Source organism: Hyla sarda, chromosome 2 (assembly GCF_029499605.1).
Source record: "Hyla sarda isolate aHylSar1 chromosome 2, aHylSar1.hap1, whole genome shotgun sequence".
NCBI lineage: Eukaryota > Metazoa > Chordata > Amphibia > Anura > Hylidae > Hyla > Hyla sarda.
In genome coordinates, this window is record NC_079190.1 from 54,606,245 (window position 1) to 54,623,430 (window position 17,186).

At 42.9% G+C, this 17,186-nt stretch overlaps 1 protein-coding gene across 3 annotated transcripts in view; it reads right to left on the bottom strand.

Moving 5' to 3' along the window:
• The window catches only part of FLT3 (fms related receptor tyrosine kinase 3), a 142,254-nt gene that overhangs the window by 112,954 nt on the left and 12,114 nt on the right, over positions 1 to 17,186 (bottom strand). For 2 of the 3 annotated variants that reach the window (XM_056561823.1, XM_056561822.1), the window contains exon 1: positions 13,504 to 13,564. The exons of the other annotated variant lie outside the window; for it this stretch is intronic. In XM_056561823.1, the coding sequence (XP_056417798.1) occupies positions 13,504 to 13,549 (46 nt within the window). In that variant the 5' untranslated portion in view covers positions 13,550 to 13,564. Of the gene's footprint in view, positions 1 to 13,503; positions 13,565 to 17,186 lie in introns of those variants that run through there. 3 annotated transcript variants of the gene reach the window in all.

The following is a 17,186-nucleotide window of genomic DNA, read 5'->3' on the forward strand; positions in this document are numbered from 1 at the left end:
GTGAGCAAAAATCCCAGAACCAAACGGTGGGACCTAGTGAATGACCTGCAGAGAGCTGGGACCAAAGTAACAAAGGCTACCATCAGTAACACACTACGGCTAAGGCTACCATCAGTAACACACTGTGCCGCCAGGGACTCAAATCAGGCAGAGCCAGACGTGTCCCTTTGCTTAAGCCAGTACATGTCTGGGCCCATCTGAAGTTTGTTAGAGAGCATTTGGATGCTCCAGAAGAGTATTGGGACAATGTCATATGTTCAGATGAAACCAAAGTAGAACTTTTTGGTAAAAACTCAACTCGTTGTGTTTCGAGGAGAAAGAATGCTGAGTTGCATCCAAAGAACAATGGATAATACACATGTGTAGGGCAATTATGCATAGGCTGCACGTTGACTTAGCGTTACCACAACAGGTGAGTTCACATTCAAGACATAACTCACGATTTTGTAGAAGTACTCTTCATGTTTTATTTACTTTTTTCAATTTTTCACATGGATTCGTCTCTCCGGACAAAGTATAGCAGCAATATAGCAGCAAGAAGTTATAACATTTGCTGTAGTTTCCTCAGTCTTGGCACAATGTTTCAGGGGCGGACCCCCTTATTCATGTGCGCTTGTAAAGGTGGTGGATTTTCCATGCAGAAAATCTGGGGAAATGGATAGGGGATAAGATGTATTAGGGCCGGAGCACCCCTTTAAAGAGATTCTGCAAGATAAAAGGGGTCCCCTAGATATCTTATCCCCTATCCCCTATCCAAATAGACATGAATGGAGGGGCATGATGTTACAACCAGAAGCTGGCGTTCTGAAGCTCAGTGGCCGGACCCCCCGTGATCAGACATTTTATCCCAATCCTTTGTATAGGGGATATAATGTCTAGGGGTGGAGTAACCCCTTAAGTTTTTAATTAGCATCATGAGACTATGGCCCGGATTTTTCAAACTGTGTGAGAAAAAAAGTGGAGTGATTTTCCTACAACAACCAATCACAGCTCAGCTAACGAGCTCTGGTAAAGTGAATTGGTTGTTATGGGAAAAATCTCTCCACTTGATAAATCTGGGCCTATGTCCACACACTGGGGGAGATTCATTAAAACTTGTGCAGAGAAAAAGTTGACAAGTTGCCCATAGCAACCAATCAGGTTGCTTCTTTCATTTTTGAAAAGGGCTCTGAAAAATGAAAGAAGCGATCTGATTGGTTGCTATGGGCAACTTTTCCTCAGCACAGGCCTTGATAAATCTCCCCAATGATTGTTTTTTTAGCCCAATTTTCCTCAGTTTTTTGAGTACATACATTTTTTAAGCCCTTTTTTATGTCTCACAATGAGGCTCAATAATATGATGCGTTAACATAGCCCTATAGTTTTCACAGTGGCGCTCAGCAGTTCAGCAGATGCTGAAAGTTATTTTTCACAAACGCATATATCTTTACATTGTGTCCTCAATTTTGCATGACTCAAAAATAGTACTCTAAAACAAAAAGATGCACAAAAACATTTGAAAAAAGAAAAGATTTTAAAACGATTGAAAATTTTGTTTGTAAATACAAACATATTTTTAAAGCCTTAAAATACACTTTGTGAACATAGACAAAGGCAGACAGAACTCTGGCAATGTTTAGATCACACAAATACGTAGATGCACCAGGCAGAACCTGTGCTGCAATGTATGGGGGGAATGGAAGGAATATAGAGGTTATCTAGTGGATTTTTTAATGTTTCTTTTTTATTTTTCTAAAAGCTCATGTTAGTAAATCTGTTTCTTGAACCATATTAAATGCTTGATGGTTCTTTATATAATTACAGTACATATCTACTAAAGGACAAGTATCATGATTAAAATATCTTAAGCCGTTTGGAAGTTATGCAGTAACATATATTTTCCTTCGACTTGTATCGGTCTATAAAGGACAAGTATCATGATTAAAAATGTATCACTTATCCGAAAGATAGGGGATAAGCTTTAGATTGCGGGGGGGGGGGGGGGGGTCCAAGCACTAGGGCACCCTGGGCCTCCAGCACAGGAACATGTCACGACACGCTCATGTGCTGGAGCCCCAGTGGGCCCCAGCGCTTGGACCCACCCCCCGCGATCTAAAACTTATCCCGTATCCTTCGGATAGGTGATACGTTTTTAATCATGATACTTGTCCTTTATAGACCGATACAAGTCAAAGGAAAATATATCTCACTGCATAACTTCCAAACGGCTTAAGATATTTCGATAATACTTGGTACTCATGTTACTTACTCATGTCAAATAAAGATATAGGATAGTTAAAGGGGTATTCCAGGATTTTTTTTATTAGACTATGCTACAGGGGCTGTAAAGTTAGTGTAGTTCATAATATTGTGTCTGTACCTGTGTGTGACGGTTTTCTCACAATTCTTCTGTGATTTTCACCCCATTATTTATTTTTAACAGCATACAAAATTACTGTTGTCTCAGCTTTTTCCCAGCTTGCAATGTGGCCGAGACCTGACTCACTAGTCAGCTGATGACAGGGAGCCTGTCTGCTTCAATGGGTGGAGAGAGCAGTCTGCAACTAATGCAACAGCTAGATGCACCCTGATTGAAAACCACAGGTCTTTGAATGGATGCAGCTCATTTATGTTTCAATGGGTGGGGTGGCTGATGTGTGGGAGGGAGGAAAATGGAATTGTGGAATTTGTAGTCAAAAAAAGAAAAGTCAAACAGGAAATGCCAGTTCACAAAAAGCTAGCCACAGTGTTCTGGTAATCTCACAACACAGCCATTTAGCCCCAAGACAAGCGCAGATCCTTCCTAAGCATGTCTATTACTGTCTGCCAGGTACGTACTAAAATCACCTTATAGTGGAGAACCCCAACCTACATCTATATGTAAAGGATCAGGTTTTTGTTTTAAGACCCATACAAGTTTCTGGGGCTTCCGGTACCTTACACCACAAACTCCGCTCTGCATCTCCTGGTGAATGCTTCAGTCTGGCTTGCAAGCCACACACCTCTCGCATGCCACACCACATCTCACAAATCCACACCCACTCCCACAAAAACCATGTCCTCTTCTATTTCATATGATATATGAGGACAGGATAAAAGGTCGCAATATGATCTTGTAAAATATTCTGAAACTCCATTAAGCGTCTTACAGTATCTTCTTCCACATACAGATTTAAAGCAGTGGAGAAATATGGGCATAGAGAAATTAGCCGATATTAGTACGGGTATTTTACTGCCCTTTGCTGATATATGCAAAAAATGTAATATTCCAACTAGTGATTTAAAAAAAAAAATATTTACAAGTAAGACACCTCTTAGCTTCTCTTAAACAGCGTAAACCAGTAGAATGCACCCCTTATGAAAAATATTTTCCGAATAGAGACCGCTCTGAGAAAGGGATATCTGGGGCATATGCTCATTTGATATCCTCTGGACAGCCATATCCTTACTGTTTTCAGGTAACTTGGGAAAGGGAACTAGGCCGTAACTTTACATCAGAAGAGTGGCATTTTGTTTTTTAGTTTACCATCTAGAATCTCTCACTGTACCAATCATCTAGAGATCTCGAGGAAGCTACTGTATAGATGGCATTGGGTCCCACTCCGGCTGAATCAAATCTCACCTGAAGTCTCAAAATATTGTTGGAGGTGTAAGCTGGAAGTGGGATCTTTTCTCCATATTTGGTGGGAGTGTTGGGAAATCCAAAAGTATTGGAAACAGGTTAATCTTTTAATTAACAAGATTATTTGACAACCCACAAGATGGAGCCCAGAAGTAGCGTTATTATCTTTAACAACAAACACTCTACCCATTCCGCAATTAACAATAATAACACATATCTTGTTTGTGGCCCACATTCAGATAGCCCGGAAGTGGAAGTCAGATAGTATACCCACCATTTCTGAATTATTGAAAATAGTCCATAGGAATTATAAGATGGCAGGTCTAGTGGCCCAAAAAACATTCCCTACAATAACACATGAACAAAGGTGGAGATTATGGAAAGTATTTAGAGCTATTACTGAATCACTTTATGATATGGATATTATGTAGAGATACTGAACATTTTTAATAGGTATTCTATCTAGATAAGAGCGTCACAAAATACTTTTGGAGATATGGCAACCTTAAAGTGTACCCATCATATCCAACAAAAAACATTTTTTTTAATAAATCACTCAGTACCTAATCCTGACCATGTACATCTACATTTTTATGTGTCTAGCACCTTTATTTATTTTTTTATTACACTTTTAATTTAGCTCACTAGTCTGAATTCCTCTCAAAGGGAGGGGCGTGGCCTCACTGTGCAGGTCTCCGCCCCCTCCCTCAGTATGTTGTCTGCTCACATCTCCCCTAGCATTAGCAAAACTACAACTTCCAGCTTGTCCTCACTGACAGTAGCGGGACACAAGCTGACAGTGGGAGGATTTTTCCTCCAGCTGTGAGCCCTGCGCTCACAGCTGTCAATCAAGGAAGTGTGTCCATGACACATGGACACAGCAGGACTAGTATGTTTCCAAGCAGGCAGGGGGGGCAGTTGTTTGACTGGCTTTTTCAGTATGAAAAAGTTTTTGCATCTGACAGTGCCCATTTAAGTACCTAAAGCAGGGAAAAACAGAGATGTTACTGGTAGATGTTAATGTGTTGTACTATTTTAAGTTTATGTTTTGTTTTCTTTATGTAATAGTTTTTGTGTTATGTGTTAAAAGATATAAAAAGAATTATAATAAAAAAAAGGTCAGGATATGAGGAGGTGATATGAGGATGGGATATGAGGATGGGATATGAGGATGACATATGAGGATGACATATGAGGATGGGATATGAGGTCGGAATATGAGGACGGGATATGAGGAAAAAAGCTTCCTCATTTGTTGCTTTTCTTCATCCAAAAGGATTAGGTAGGAAAAACCGGGCAACACTGGGTACTCAGCTAGTAATAATAATAAAGGTAAATAACTAATGATTTAGTGCAATGCCTAGTTTCTCCATTAGATGGCAGTCATTTCACACAAAGTAAAAGACAGTGAGGGGGAGATGTATGAATTTTTTTCCAACTTTAAAGTGGTCTATTTTGAATGCTTCTTTTTGTGCAATGTTGGTTTTACATGTTATTTTGAGCAATGTTGGTTTTGCTTTTTTTGTGTAATATTGGTTTTGCATTTTTTTTTACTTACAATATATGTGATTTCTAAAAACCTTTGCCACTTTATACATAGTGGGCATTAATTTATCATTTGCGAATAAAAAAAAATATCTAAAAATTACAACACAATGGTTGAAAAAAAAAAAAAAAACCTGCATACAACAAAAGTGACTTGGAAAACGACCTGTACCTGTCCCTTTATATGGAATGGTGTATTATATGTTTGCACATGTAACATAAGTCAGCAGTCACTTTACTCAAACCTACTACAATAAATTATGCAAGTAAAACAAAAAATAGAAAACTGTAATATTAACAAGTAACTCCTAGAGGAAGGGACCCATAGGGAAAAACTGTCCCCCTCTACTGTGTCCATATGGCCCAGAAGGAGATATTTAGAGAGATAATCCCTTTAATGTGGCGAATCCAGTTAAATTGATCTGCTGATGCGTCATGGGTAAATGTAAGAAGATAATGTCGGTGAAGTCTATGATCTAAGGCACCAGGGTGCCTCTAGTTGTTGCAAAACTACTACTCCCAGCATGCCCGGACAGCCAGAAATACTTTGGTTGGGAAACTCTGCCTTAATGGGGGAGATTTATCAAAACCTGTCCAGAGGAAAAGTTGCTAAGTTGCTCATAGCAACCAATCAGATCGCTACTTTAATATTTCAGAGGCCTCTCCCCCAGAGCAGCGTGGCACAACCCCTGCCCAAAGGGAGGGCTGCTACCACCCCTTCATGTAGCTCTATGGGAGAGCCGAAAATAGCCGAAGGGCAGTTTGCCCTTTCTTTAGTGTTTTCTCCCATTTGTGTTGTTTTTTCCTCCCATAGACCTCTATAGGTTCAAAGGAGAAGTCTTGTGGTAAAAAACGTATCCCCTATCCACAGGATAGCGGATATGTTTTAGATCACGGGAGGTCCGACCGCTGGGGCCCCAACCCCCGCAATCTCCTGTATGGAGCCTGGGCTCTCCCCCAGAGCAGTGTGTCACAACCCCTGCCCAAAGCGGGGGCCGCTACCAGCCCTCCCTATAGCTCTATGGGAGAGTCAAAAATAGCCAAATGGCTCTCCCATAGAAATATATGGAGGGGGCGTATCGGCCGGGGGCCCTGTACAGGAGATCGCGGCGGGCCCAGCAGTCGGACCCCCTGCAATCTAAAACATATCCCCTATCCTGCGGATAGGGGATACATTTTTCACCACAAGACTTCTTTAAAGAAATAAAAACACCCAAAAAAATGTTCTCCCCACGTTCTTCAAGTCAGTGGGATCCGTCAGGACCCCAATACTTCAAGAGGCTGACCATAGAACCACTGTGCAGCCATGTACCCCAGATATACCCTTCTTCTCTAAAAAAAAGTAATGAATAATAAAAAGAAATAAGAATGGGAAGGCTTTTTTCGCTTCTTTTTTTCCTTGCTATCCCTTCTAGTTATTGTGACTGCAGAAGATCTTCTAGTAGAGCAGACAGCTCCTGACCTCTCCCTCACAGTCCCAGTCCTTACGGACAGCTGTCCTCCGCTCCAGTGGCTGCACATTCATCATACAGCCACAAATCCTGGCCATCAGAATGCAGCTTAGGATTATACTCCATGACTGTCCAATGTAAATAAATATATATTTCATCTCTTTTCCTTCTCTTTGTGGTTCAAGGCTGGTGACAACCCCTCTAGCTATCACAAAATATCACCCAAAACAGTATATATCAGCCAGTGGTCACCAGCTGGAGGTATATCCACTTATTTGAATCATTATTTACATATATATATATATACATACACACAGTGGTCCCTCAAGTTACAATATTAATTGGTTCCAGGACGACCATTGTATGTTGAGACCATAACTCTATGGAAATCTCTGGTAATTGGTTCTGAAGCCACCAAAATGTCATCCAAAAATAGGAAAAAGTGAGGATTAAAGAAAAATAAATAGATAACTAATATAGATAAAGCAAATCCTTACATATAAAAGTAAGAAAGATCTGCTGGGAGCTGTAAATCACTGTCTATTTCAGTGTTTCCCAACCAGGGTGCCTCCAGCTGTTGCAAAACTACAACTCCTTCGGCTGTCCGGGCATGCTGGGAGTTGTAGTTTTGCAACAGCTGGAGGCATCCTCTTTGGGAAACACTGGTCAATGTAGAGGAAAGAAGCTTCTTCAGGGTCCTGTACAGTACACGCAATGTCCTAAAAAAAAGTAAAATGGAGCCGCCCTCACCTGATGTCCAGAGGAGCAGCTAACCCTGGCACAGATAAAGATTAGTACAGAACATGTAATACCTCCCTGTACTTTAGGGGGCGCTACTAAACACCAGTCAGTGCATGTACTTCAGTAATACAGGTAAAGAGTACAGAACATGTAATACCTCCCTGTACTGTAGGGGGCGCTACCAGACACCAGTCAGTGCATGCACTTTAGGAATACAGGGGTTTTACCAGTGATGTATACATTCTGATTGGTCGGTTCTTCCAGCCATTGACACGTTTCGCAGATTCCATAGCATTGAATATTGAGTCTGGTTTCAAGTTACAATGGTCCAGAAAAGACTATTGTATGTTGAAACTATTGTATGTTGAGGCCATTGTAAGTTGAGGGATCACTGTATATATATATATATATATATATATATATATATATATATATATATATGTAAAATGTTAATATTGCTCTTTAGGTATCCCTATGGTGTTATCCGTCATGACATATCTTGGTGATTTCCACCGATCAGCAATAACATTATAAAAACACTGCCCTTTATATTAATCTGTCACTATGCGGCACCATAACTAGCAAGCTAATAACCAGCAATTTTCTTTCAGCGAGTTGTACTACAGTAAATCCTTAAACTACAGTAACTCCATAAAGAACAGTAACTCCTCAGACTACAGTAACTCCTTAGGCTAATATTGGCGCTGTGCTCCATCCCGGTCCGGGGTCATGCAGCTCTTTTTTTTTTTTGCGCCGAATGGGTCAGAGCACAACTGAGACCTCTGGGTCCTGACGGATCCCATTGACTTGAACGGGGTCAGTCAGGGATTCTGCAGTTTACCAGAGGGGGAAAAAAAAAAGGAGGGCATGAATGCACTATTTCTTGCCTGCTGAACCCCTAAACTCCTGTCGTTACTAGGGACTTGCCGACTAGTGTTGTGCAGGAATATTCAAAATGAGAATTCTTACCGTGAAATATTGCAAATTCGAATATGGCCCCTGCCGCTCATGACTACTGCTGACGAAGCTCCATCTAGTGCATACCAGGAATACTCTAGATATCACAATCTGGCCTGTGTCAAAGTTTCTCTAATCCCTAGTCTTGCCCATTTTAAAGGGGTACTCCGGCGCTTAGACATATTATCCCCTATCCAAAGGATAGGGGATAAGATGCCTGATCGTGGGGGTCCCGCCGCTGGGGACCCCCCGTGATCTTGCACGCAGCAACCCAGTTAAAATCAGTCCCCGGAGCACGTTCACGTCGGGTCTGATTATCGGCGACCACAGGGAAGGCAGCGTGTGACGTCACGCCTCCGCCCACGTGTGACGTCACGCTCCGCCCCTCAATGCAAGTCTATGGGAGGGGGCGTGCTGTCACACCCCCTCCCATAGGCTTGCATTGAGGGGCAGAGCGTGACGTCACACGGGGGCGGAGGCATGACGTCACACGCTGCCTGCCCCGTGGTCGCTGGTAATCAGACCCACCGCGAACATGCTCCAGGGACTGATTTTAACTGCGGTGCTGCGTGCAAGATCACGGGGGGTCCCCAGCGGCAGGACCCCCACGATTAGGCATCTTATCCCCTATCCTTTGGATAGGGGATAAGATGTCTAAGCGCCGGAGTACCCCTTTAACTGTTCCCAACCTCATGAACTGACTGTTCAGTTGCTGCTCAATATACCTCATACCTGAACAGGAGCCATTGTCACAAAATAATCGATGTTATTCACTTTACGTGTCAGTGGTTTTGTTACAGCTAAGCAATATACATTTTTAGGCTATGTCCTCACACAGACAGGGCTGCTTTTGGGATCCTTTTTGGCCCAATTGGAAGATTATCACAAACATTATCCAGCATACATAGGGTATAGCATCCCCGATTCACGGGATATCGGTATGGGTCTGACCACTGGAACCCAGTGATCATGGGAATGGAGGTCAATTGTCCCATTAGTGGATGTAGTGACTAACGATGAGCCGCAGGGGCCATATTCCAATTCGAGATATTTCACGAATATATGGACGAATATTCGTCCTGTGTTCACGAAATTGGCATATTCCCTCTTTTTTTTTCATGCAAAAATTCATAATGAAATTCGCATAGTGCGCATGCACGATTATATCTTTCACCTAAAAGAAGGGAGGGATCAGTGTCCTCTGACTCGAAGTGCCGATATTCGTGATAATTTGCATATTTACGGTAATTTGCATATTTGTATATATATTCGCATATTCACAAAAAAATGTTAAATAAAATAAAAAAGAATCTTCGTCATAAGGAATATATATCACTATATTCTAAATACTCGCGTAAGTGCTGATATTCGCGGTAAAAATTTGCATTTCGAATATTTGCGCTAGTAGTGACCACATGCATGTTCCACTGTAGCTCCATTCATTTTCTAGGGGACATCTGAACATGGCCAAGCAGTAAACTATGTTAGCAAGTCCCATAGACAGTGAATGCAATGGTGGCTACTAGAGATGAGCGAACTTACAGTAAATTCGATTCGTCACAAACTTCTCGGCTCGGCAGTTGATGACTTATCCTGCATAAATTAGTTCAGCTTTCAGGTGCTCCGGTGGGCTGGAAAAGGTGGATACATTCCTAGGAAAGAGTCTGTATCCACCTTTTCTAGCCCACGGGAGCACCTGAAAGCTGAACTAATTTATGCAGGAAAAGTCATCAACTCCCGAGCCGAGAAGTTTGTGACGAATCGAATTTACTGTAAGTTCGCTCATCTCTAGTGGCTACATATGTACAATGTAGCTCCACACACTTGGGGGCGCAATTGACCTCAATTCTTTTGATCAAAGAGGTCCTAGCAGGGGATACTCTCTTATTTTGTTATAACCCCTTTAAGACTAGGGTTATACAGGACTACAAAAAAATCGCACAACAATTGTAGGAATTCTTACAATTGTTGTAACTGTAAACATTGCCTGTGTTTACCTGTGATTCCTCTATAGCCGTTGCACAAGAAAAATTTGCTGCGGAGCCCTAACCTACAATGTACTTCCAGTTATAAGAAAGAATACTGGAAAAACTACCTTGAATAATGTGCTTGATGCAATATAAATCTCAGGAAGCCAAAAAATGGGTTGGCATGATCTGCGTCTCCTTGTCCACGTCTTAAAGGGGTTATCCAGGAAAAAACTTTTTTTTATATATCAACTGGCTCCAGAAAGTTAGACAGATTTGTAAATTACTTCTATTGAAAAATCTTAATCCTTTCAGTACTTATGAGCTTCTGAAGTTAAGGTTGTTCTTTTCTGTCTAAGTGCTCTCTGATGACACCTGTCTCGAGAAACGCCCAGTTTAGAAGCAAATCCCCATAGCAAACCTCTTCTAAACTGGGCGTTTCCCGAGACACGTATCATCAGAGATCACTTAAACAGAAAAGAACAACCTTAACTTCAGAAGCTCATAAGTACTGAAAGGATTAAGATTTTTCAATAGAAGTAATTTACAAATCTGTTTAACTTTCTGGAGCCAGTTGATATATAAAAAAAGGTTTTTTCCTGGAATACCCCTTTAATTCTGCAGACAGGGAATGGTGTGATCAGTGATAAACTCTGTAAAGCAGTGTTTCCCAACCAGTGTGCCTCCAGCTGTTGCAAAACTACAACTCCCGGCTGTCCGGGCATGTTGGGAGTTGTAGTTTTGCAACAGCTGGAGGCACCCTGGTTGGAAAACACTGCTGTACAGTGCTGCAGAATTTACTACACTATAGGGAAAAAAAAGCAAAATTTCCACTAAATGGACATCAGTTCAGCTAAGCTCTCCAGTGTTTCCAGTTAAAGGGGTACTACGGAGGAAACCTTTTTTTTTTTTAAATCAACTGGTGCCAGAAAGTTTAACAGATTTGTAAATTACTTCTATTAAAAAAATCTTAATCCTTCCAGTACTTAGCTGCTGAATACAGCAGAGGAAATTATTTTCTTTTTTGGAACACAGAGCTCTCTGCTGACATCACGAGCACAGTGCTCTCTGCTGACAAATCTGTCCATTTTAGGTACTGTTCAGAGCAGCATATGTTTTCTATGGGGATTTTCTCCTACTCTGGACAGTTCTTAAAATGGACAGAGATGTCAGAGAGAGCACTGTGCTCATGATGTCAGCAGAGAGCTCTGTGTTCCAAAAAGAAAATAATTTCCTCTATAGTATTCAGCAGCTAATACTGGAAGGATTAAGATTTTTTTAATAGAAGTAATTTACAAATCTGTTTTAACTTTCTGGCACCAGTTGATATAAAAAAAAAAAAGGTTTTCCACCGGAGTACCCCTTTAAGCTAAATCTAGTGATGAGCGCAGGGGTCATATTCGAATTTGCGATATTTTGTGAATATATTGACGATTATTCATCCTATGATCGCAAAATTCGCAGATTCGCCATGTTCGTTCACTTTTTTTTTCCATGCGAAAATTTGCATGAAAAAAATCACATAAAATTTGCATGTGAAAAAAAAAAAAAAAAAAAATAAAAGAATATTCACAAAATTTGTAGATTCGCTATGTTTGTTAACTTTTTTTTTCATACGAAAATTTGCATGAAAAAAATCACATAAAATTTGCATGTGAAAATAGATAAATAAATAAAAATAAAAGAATATTCGTCATTACGAATATATAGCACTCTATTCTAGATCATTCAAAGAGAGGCAAGAAAAACGAGGGAGCACTCACGGTTTAGGAGATTGACGGGTGGTGACTTTTATTCCATAGACTGTGCAGTAAGAAGCTTCAAACAGCGGGACGCCATGGACCCTTGAACGAACAGGTGAACAGCTGCTTTCGCACTGATCGAGCAGTGCTTCATCAGACCAACCTGATGAAGCACTGCTTGATCAGTGCGAAAGCAGCGGCTGTTAAAAAGTGCACTGCTGCTGTTAAAAAGTGCGCGTAACAATGGTCACTAGTGCACATACACGGTAGTAGCCGATCGCTGTATCTCGATATTGTCTACTCTATTCTAGATATTTGAGATAAAAATTTGCACTACGAATATTCCTGCTCAACACTAGCTGAATCATTGTATCACTGGTACTGCTTTGGAAAGGGCACATAAAGCATTACAAGGTTATCCCTGATATTAAAAAAACAATAATAAAACCCACTACAATATAAGCTGTCCCATGTGTTTCACTTGGTTGGGGTTTAAATTTGTTTATTAACCATCTCTTTCCCATGGGATCCTTCCTGGCATCCAGCATGTCAGTGACGACACATTGCTGATCCACAAAAAGCCTGATGGCGACGGACTTATTTTTGCATTAGGTGTAGCCAAAGTTGAAAACAATTACGACACAAAGAAGCGATCCCAATTGCAACTGATATATGGGAAGAGAGAAGTCGCCTCTAGTTATGGGGTGAATGCTGTAACGATCTCATAGGGGAAGTGTGATGGAATATTTTTCAGCAAAATGTAATGAACGCCTTTGTAGATCTGTTTACCAGAATAATGTTGATTATGATGAGAGTTTCCTGCTTTATTCTGCTTTGATCCATAGGATTAATATACATGTGGACATTGTAAAGTGCTTTTTTTTTCGCATCGAAAACAAATATTCCCCTTGGACACATTAAGTTCTACAATGATAGGCCTTTCAGTAGCCAGTTAGCACCCTGCTCTGTACTACGCAGGGACAAAAAAAAAAAAAACAGCTCTCGCAGATGGAAATTTTTTTTTTGGGGGGGAGATCTATGGCTTGGCATACATTCCCAGTCACTTTCCAAGACTACTAGTTGCAGTGAAACACTGTCTTTAACTGAAAGCCACTTGAAAAAAGTGGTGTAAGAGAGCTGCTTTGCATACCCATAATTTGGACTGATCTAAGAGGCACTTACCCCCCTACCCATATTATACAGTTACTCAATTAAATTGTCCATCTTCATACCTTTATATACTTCCGAGGCTTCTATGCATAACATAATTTCCGACATTCGACGATATGACAATATTTTCAGTATTTTCTGTACATTTTCACTGATATAAGGCAGATAGGATGTATGATTTGGTGTTGGGTACATAAAATATCAATGTAAAAGAACTGCAGGCAGATTCTATAAGCAGAGTTGTGTTTACAATATAGAAGACTATATGCATTTGGACTGTTTGTATGTTAGACTCCCTGCCAGATGAGACCAGATAAGGTTTGTCTTACCTTGAAGCCAAGTCCTGGATGTGCAGATTTCTCTGTGCGCTCGCATGGTGACAGGTCTCGTCCTTACCGATGCAATGACAATGGCCAAAGTACAGAATAGTTTTACCACTCATACTGAAGAAGTTTTTCTTTAGCCCTCCCACACATACAATCCAGCCCCCTAACCACAACAAAAACCATTTATTTAACATCTACTTCTTCATTTCAGCTAATAGGAGAACTATTATGGTTTACTCAGTGATCTTTTCTCTAAGGCTGAGTTCACATCCCCACTGAGGTTGGTCTCATTCAGGGTCCATTCAATTCTTTTTTTGTTGTTGCGTCGAACAGACCTAGAGCAGGTAAGAGCACAAATAACACTGCCAGGTCCAGACGGATCCTATTGACTTGAATGGAGTCCGTTGGGCGTCTATTATATAAAGGGGTATGACCAAGAAGAGGTCAAAATGAGGTTGCACTCACCATCCACTGACTTTACTCAAAACGGTACAGGCATAGATGAGCAGAGGCAGGGGCACAGCGGGACAAGTTGTTTCATGCTGGTTTGCGCTTCTTCTGGCAGAAGAAGCACAAACCAGCGCAAAACCACTTGTCAACTTGAGCGGTGTGCCCCTGCCTCCGCTCATCTATGCCTGTACTGTGTTGAATAAAGTCAGTGGATGGTGAGTGCAACCTCGTTTTGACCTCTTCTTTGTCATATCACGTTTGCTTATGCTGAGGTGCACCGCCGTGGTCAACATTTTAACTTATCTGCATCCACACCTGTCCTCGCTGTTACGCCGAGCGCTCCGGGTCCCCGCTCCTCCCCGGAGCGCTCGCGGCGTTTACCTTCTCGCAGCGCCCCGGTCAGACCCGCTGACCGGGAGCGCTGCATTAATGTCACCGGCGGGGATGCGACCCGCGTAGCGGGACGCGCCCGCTCGCGGCTCGCATCCCAGTCTCCTTACCCGTCCTCCGACGGCTCAGTCCAGATCACACCTGTGCCCTCTCTATTTAGACTCACTTCCCCTTCCCAGCATTGCCGGATCTTGTTGCCCTTGTGCCAGTGAAAGCGTTCCTTGTATGTCCCAAGCCAGTGTTCCAGACCCTCTGCCATTGCCCCTGACTACGATCCTTGCTGCCTGCCCTGACCTTCTGCTACGTCCGACCTTGCTCTTGCCTAATCACTTGTACCGCGCCTATCTCAGCTGTCAGTTGGGGTTGAGTCGCTATCGGGTGGAACAACCTGCGGGTTACCTGCCGCTGCAAGTCCATCCCACTTTGCGGCGGGCTCTGGTGAAAACCAGTAACCCCTTAGACTCCGTTCCCCTGGTACGGCCCACGTCCTCACCCCACTGACACAGAGGATCCACCACCACTATCCTCACAGTATCCGGATCCTGACAGTAGATCCGGCCATGGATCCCGCTGAGGTCCCGCTGCCAGTTGTCGCTGACCTTACCACGGTGGTCGCCCAGCAATCTCAACAGATAGCGCAACAAGGACATCAGCTTACCCAACTGACTGTCATGCTGCAACAACTCCTGCCACAGCTTCAGCAACCATCTCCTCCGCCAGCTCCTGCACCTCCTCCGCAGTGAGTGGCCGCTTCCAGCCTCTGCTTGTCCCTGCCGGACAAATTTGATGGGGACTCTAAACAATGCCGTGGTTTCCTGTCTCAATTTTCCCTACACTTGGAGATGATGTCGGACCAATTTCCCACAGAACGGTCTAAGGTGGCTTTTGTGGTTAGTCTCCTGTCTGGAAAGGACTTGTCATGGGCCACACCGCTCTGGGACCGCAATGATCCTGTCACTGCCACTGTCCAGTCCTTCTTCGCTGAGGTTCGTAGTGTCTTCGAGGAATCAGCCCGGGCCTCTTCTGCCGAGACTGCTTTGTTGAACCTTGTCCAAGGAAATTCGTCTGTGGGCGAATACGCCATCCAATTTTGTACTCTCGCTTCTGAATTATCCTGGAACAATGAGGCCCTCTGCGACGTTCAAGAAAGGCCTATCCAGCAAAATCAAGGATGTACTGGCCGCACGAGAAATTCCTGCTAACCTGCATGAACTTATCCATTTGGCCACCCGTATTGACATGCGTTTTTCTGAAAGACGCCAGGAGCTCCGTCAAGATAAGGACTTTGTTCGCACCAGGCGATTTCTCTCCCCGGCTCCTCTCTTCTCAAGTCCACTGCAATCTGTTCCTGTGCCTTCTGCCGTGGAGGCTATGCAAGTGGACCGGTCCCGTCTGACCCTACAAGAGAGGACTCGCCGCCGTAACGAGAATCTATGTCTGTACTGTGCTAGTACCGAACACTTCCCAAATGACTGTCCTATCCGCCCTCCGCGTCAGGAAAGACGCACTCCGATTCCGCACAAAGGTGAGACAGCTCTAGGTGTGAATTCTGCTTCTCTATGTCTTACTGTGCCTGTGCGGATTTCTCCTTCTGCTAACTCCTCCTTCTCAGCTGTGGCCTTCTTGGATTCCGGTTCTGCAGGGAATTTTATTTTGGCCTCTTTCGTTAATAGGTTCAACATCCGAGAGACCAGTCTTGTCAGACCACTCTACATCTCTTCAGTTAATGGAGAAAAATTGGACTGCACTGTGCGTTACCGCACAGAACCCCTGTTAATGTGCATTGGACTGCATCACGAAAAAATTGAATTTCTTGTCCTACCCAACTGCACTTCTGAAATTCTCCTCGGCTTGCCATGGCTCCAACTTCATTCTCCTACCCTTGACTGGACCACCGGGGAGATCAAGAGCTGGGGTTCTTCTTGTCTCAAAAAATGCCTCACATCTGCTCCTGTCAGTCAAACCCCTGTGGCTCCACCTATACCAGGTCTTCCCAAGGCCTACCAGGACTATACCGATGTTTTCTGTAAAAAACAAGCAGAGACTTTGCCACCTCATAGGCCGTATGACTGCCCTATATACCTCCTTCCTGGTACTACTCCACCCCGGGGTAGGATCTATCCTCTGCCGCTCCTGAGACTCAAGCCATGTCTGACTACATCCAGGAAAATTTAAAGAGGGGATTCATTCGCAATTCCTCATCCCCTGCCGGAGCGGGGTTCTTCTTTGTTTCAAAAAAAGACGGTACCCTACGGCCGTGTATTGACTACCGCGGTTTAAATAAAATCACTATCAAAAAACGCTATCCCCTGCCTCTAATCTCGGAACTCTTTGACCACCTTCGTGGCACCAACATCTTCACTAAATTGGATTTAAGAGGCGCATATAATCTCATTCGCATCAGGAAAGGGGATGAGTGGAAAACCGCATTTAATACCAGAGACGGACATTTTGAATATCTCGTTATGCCCTTTGGGCTCTGCAACGCCCCTGCAGTCTTCCAGGACTTCGTTAATGAAATATTTCGGGACTTGTTATATACCTGTGTTGTGGTTTATCTGGACGACATCTTGATTTTTTCCTCTAGTCTAGAGGAACACCGTCGTCATGTCCGCCTAGTGCTCCAGAGACTCCACGAAAATCAACTATATGCCAAGATGGAGAAATGTCTCTTTGAATGCCAATCTCTTCCCTTCCTAGGTTACCTAGTCTCTGGCTAGGGACTTCAAATGGACCCAGACAAACTGTCAGCGGTTTTAGATTGGCCACGCGCTTCTGGACTCCGAGCTATCCAACGCTTCTTAGGATTTGTCAATTACTACCGACAGTTTATTCCTCATTTTTCC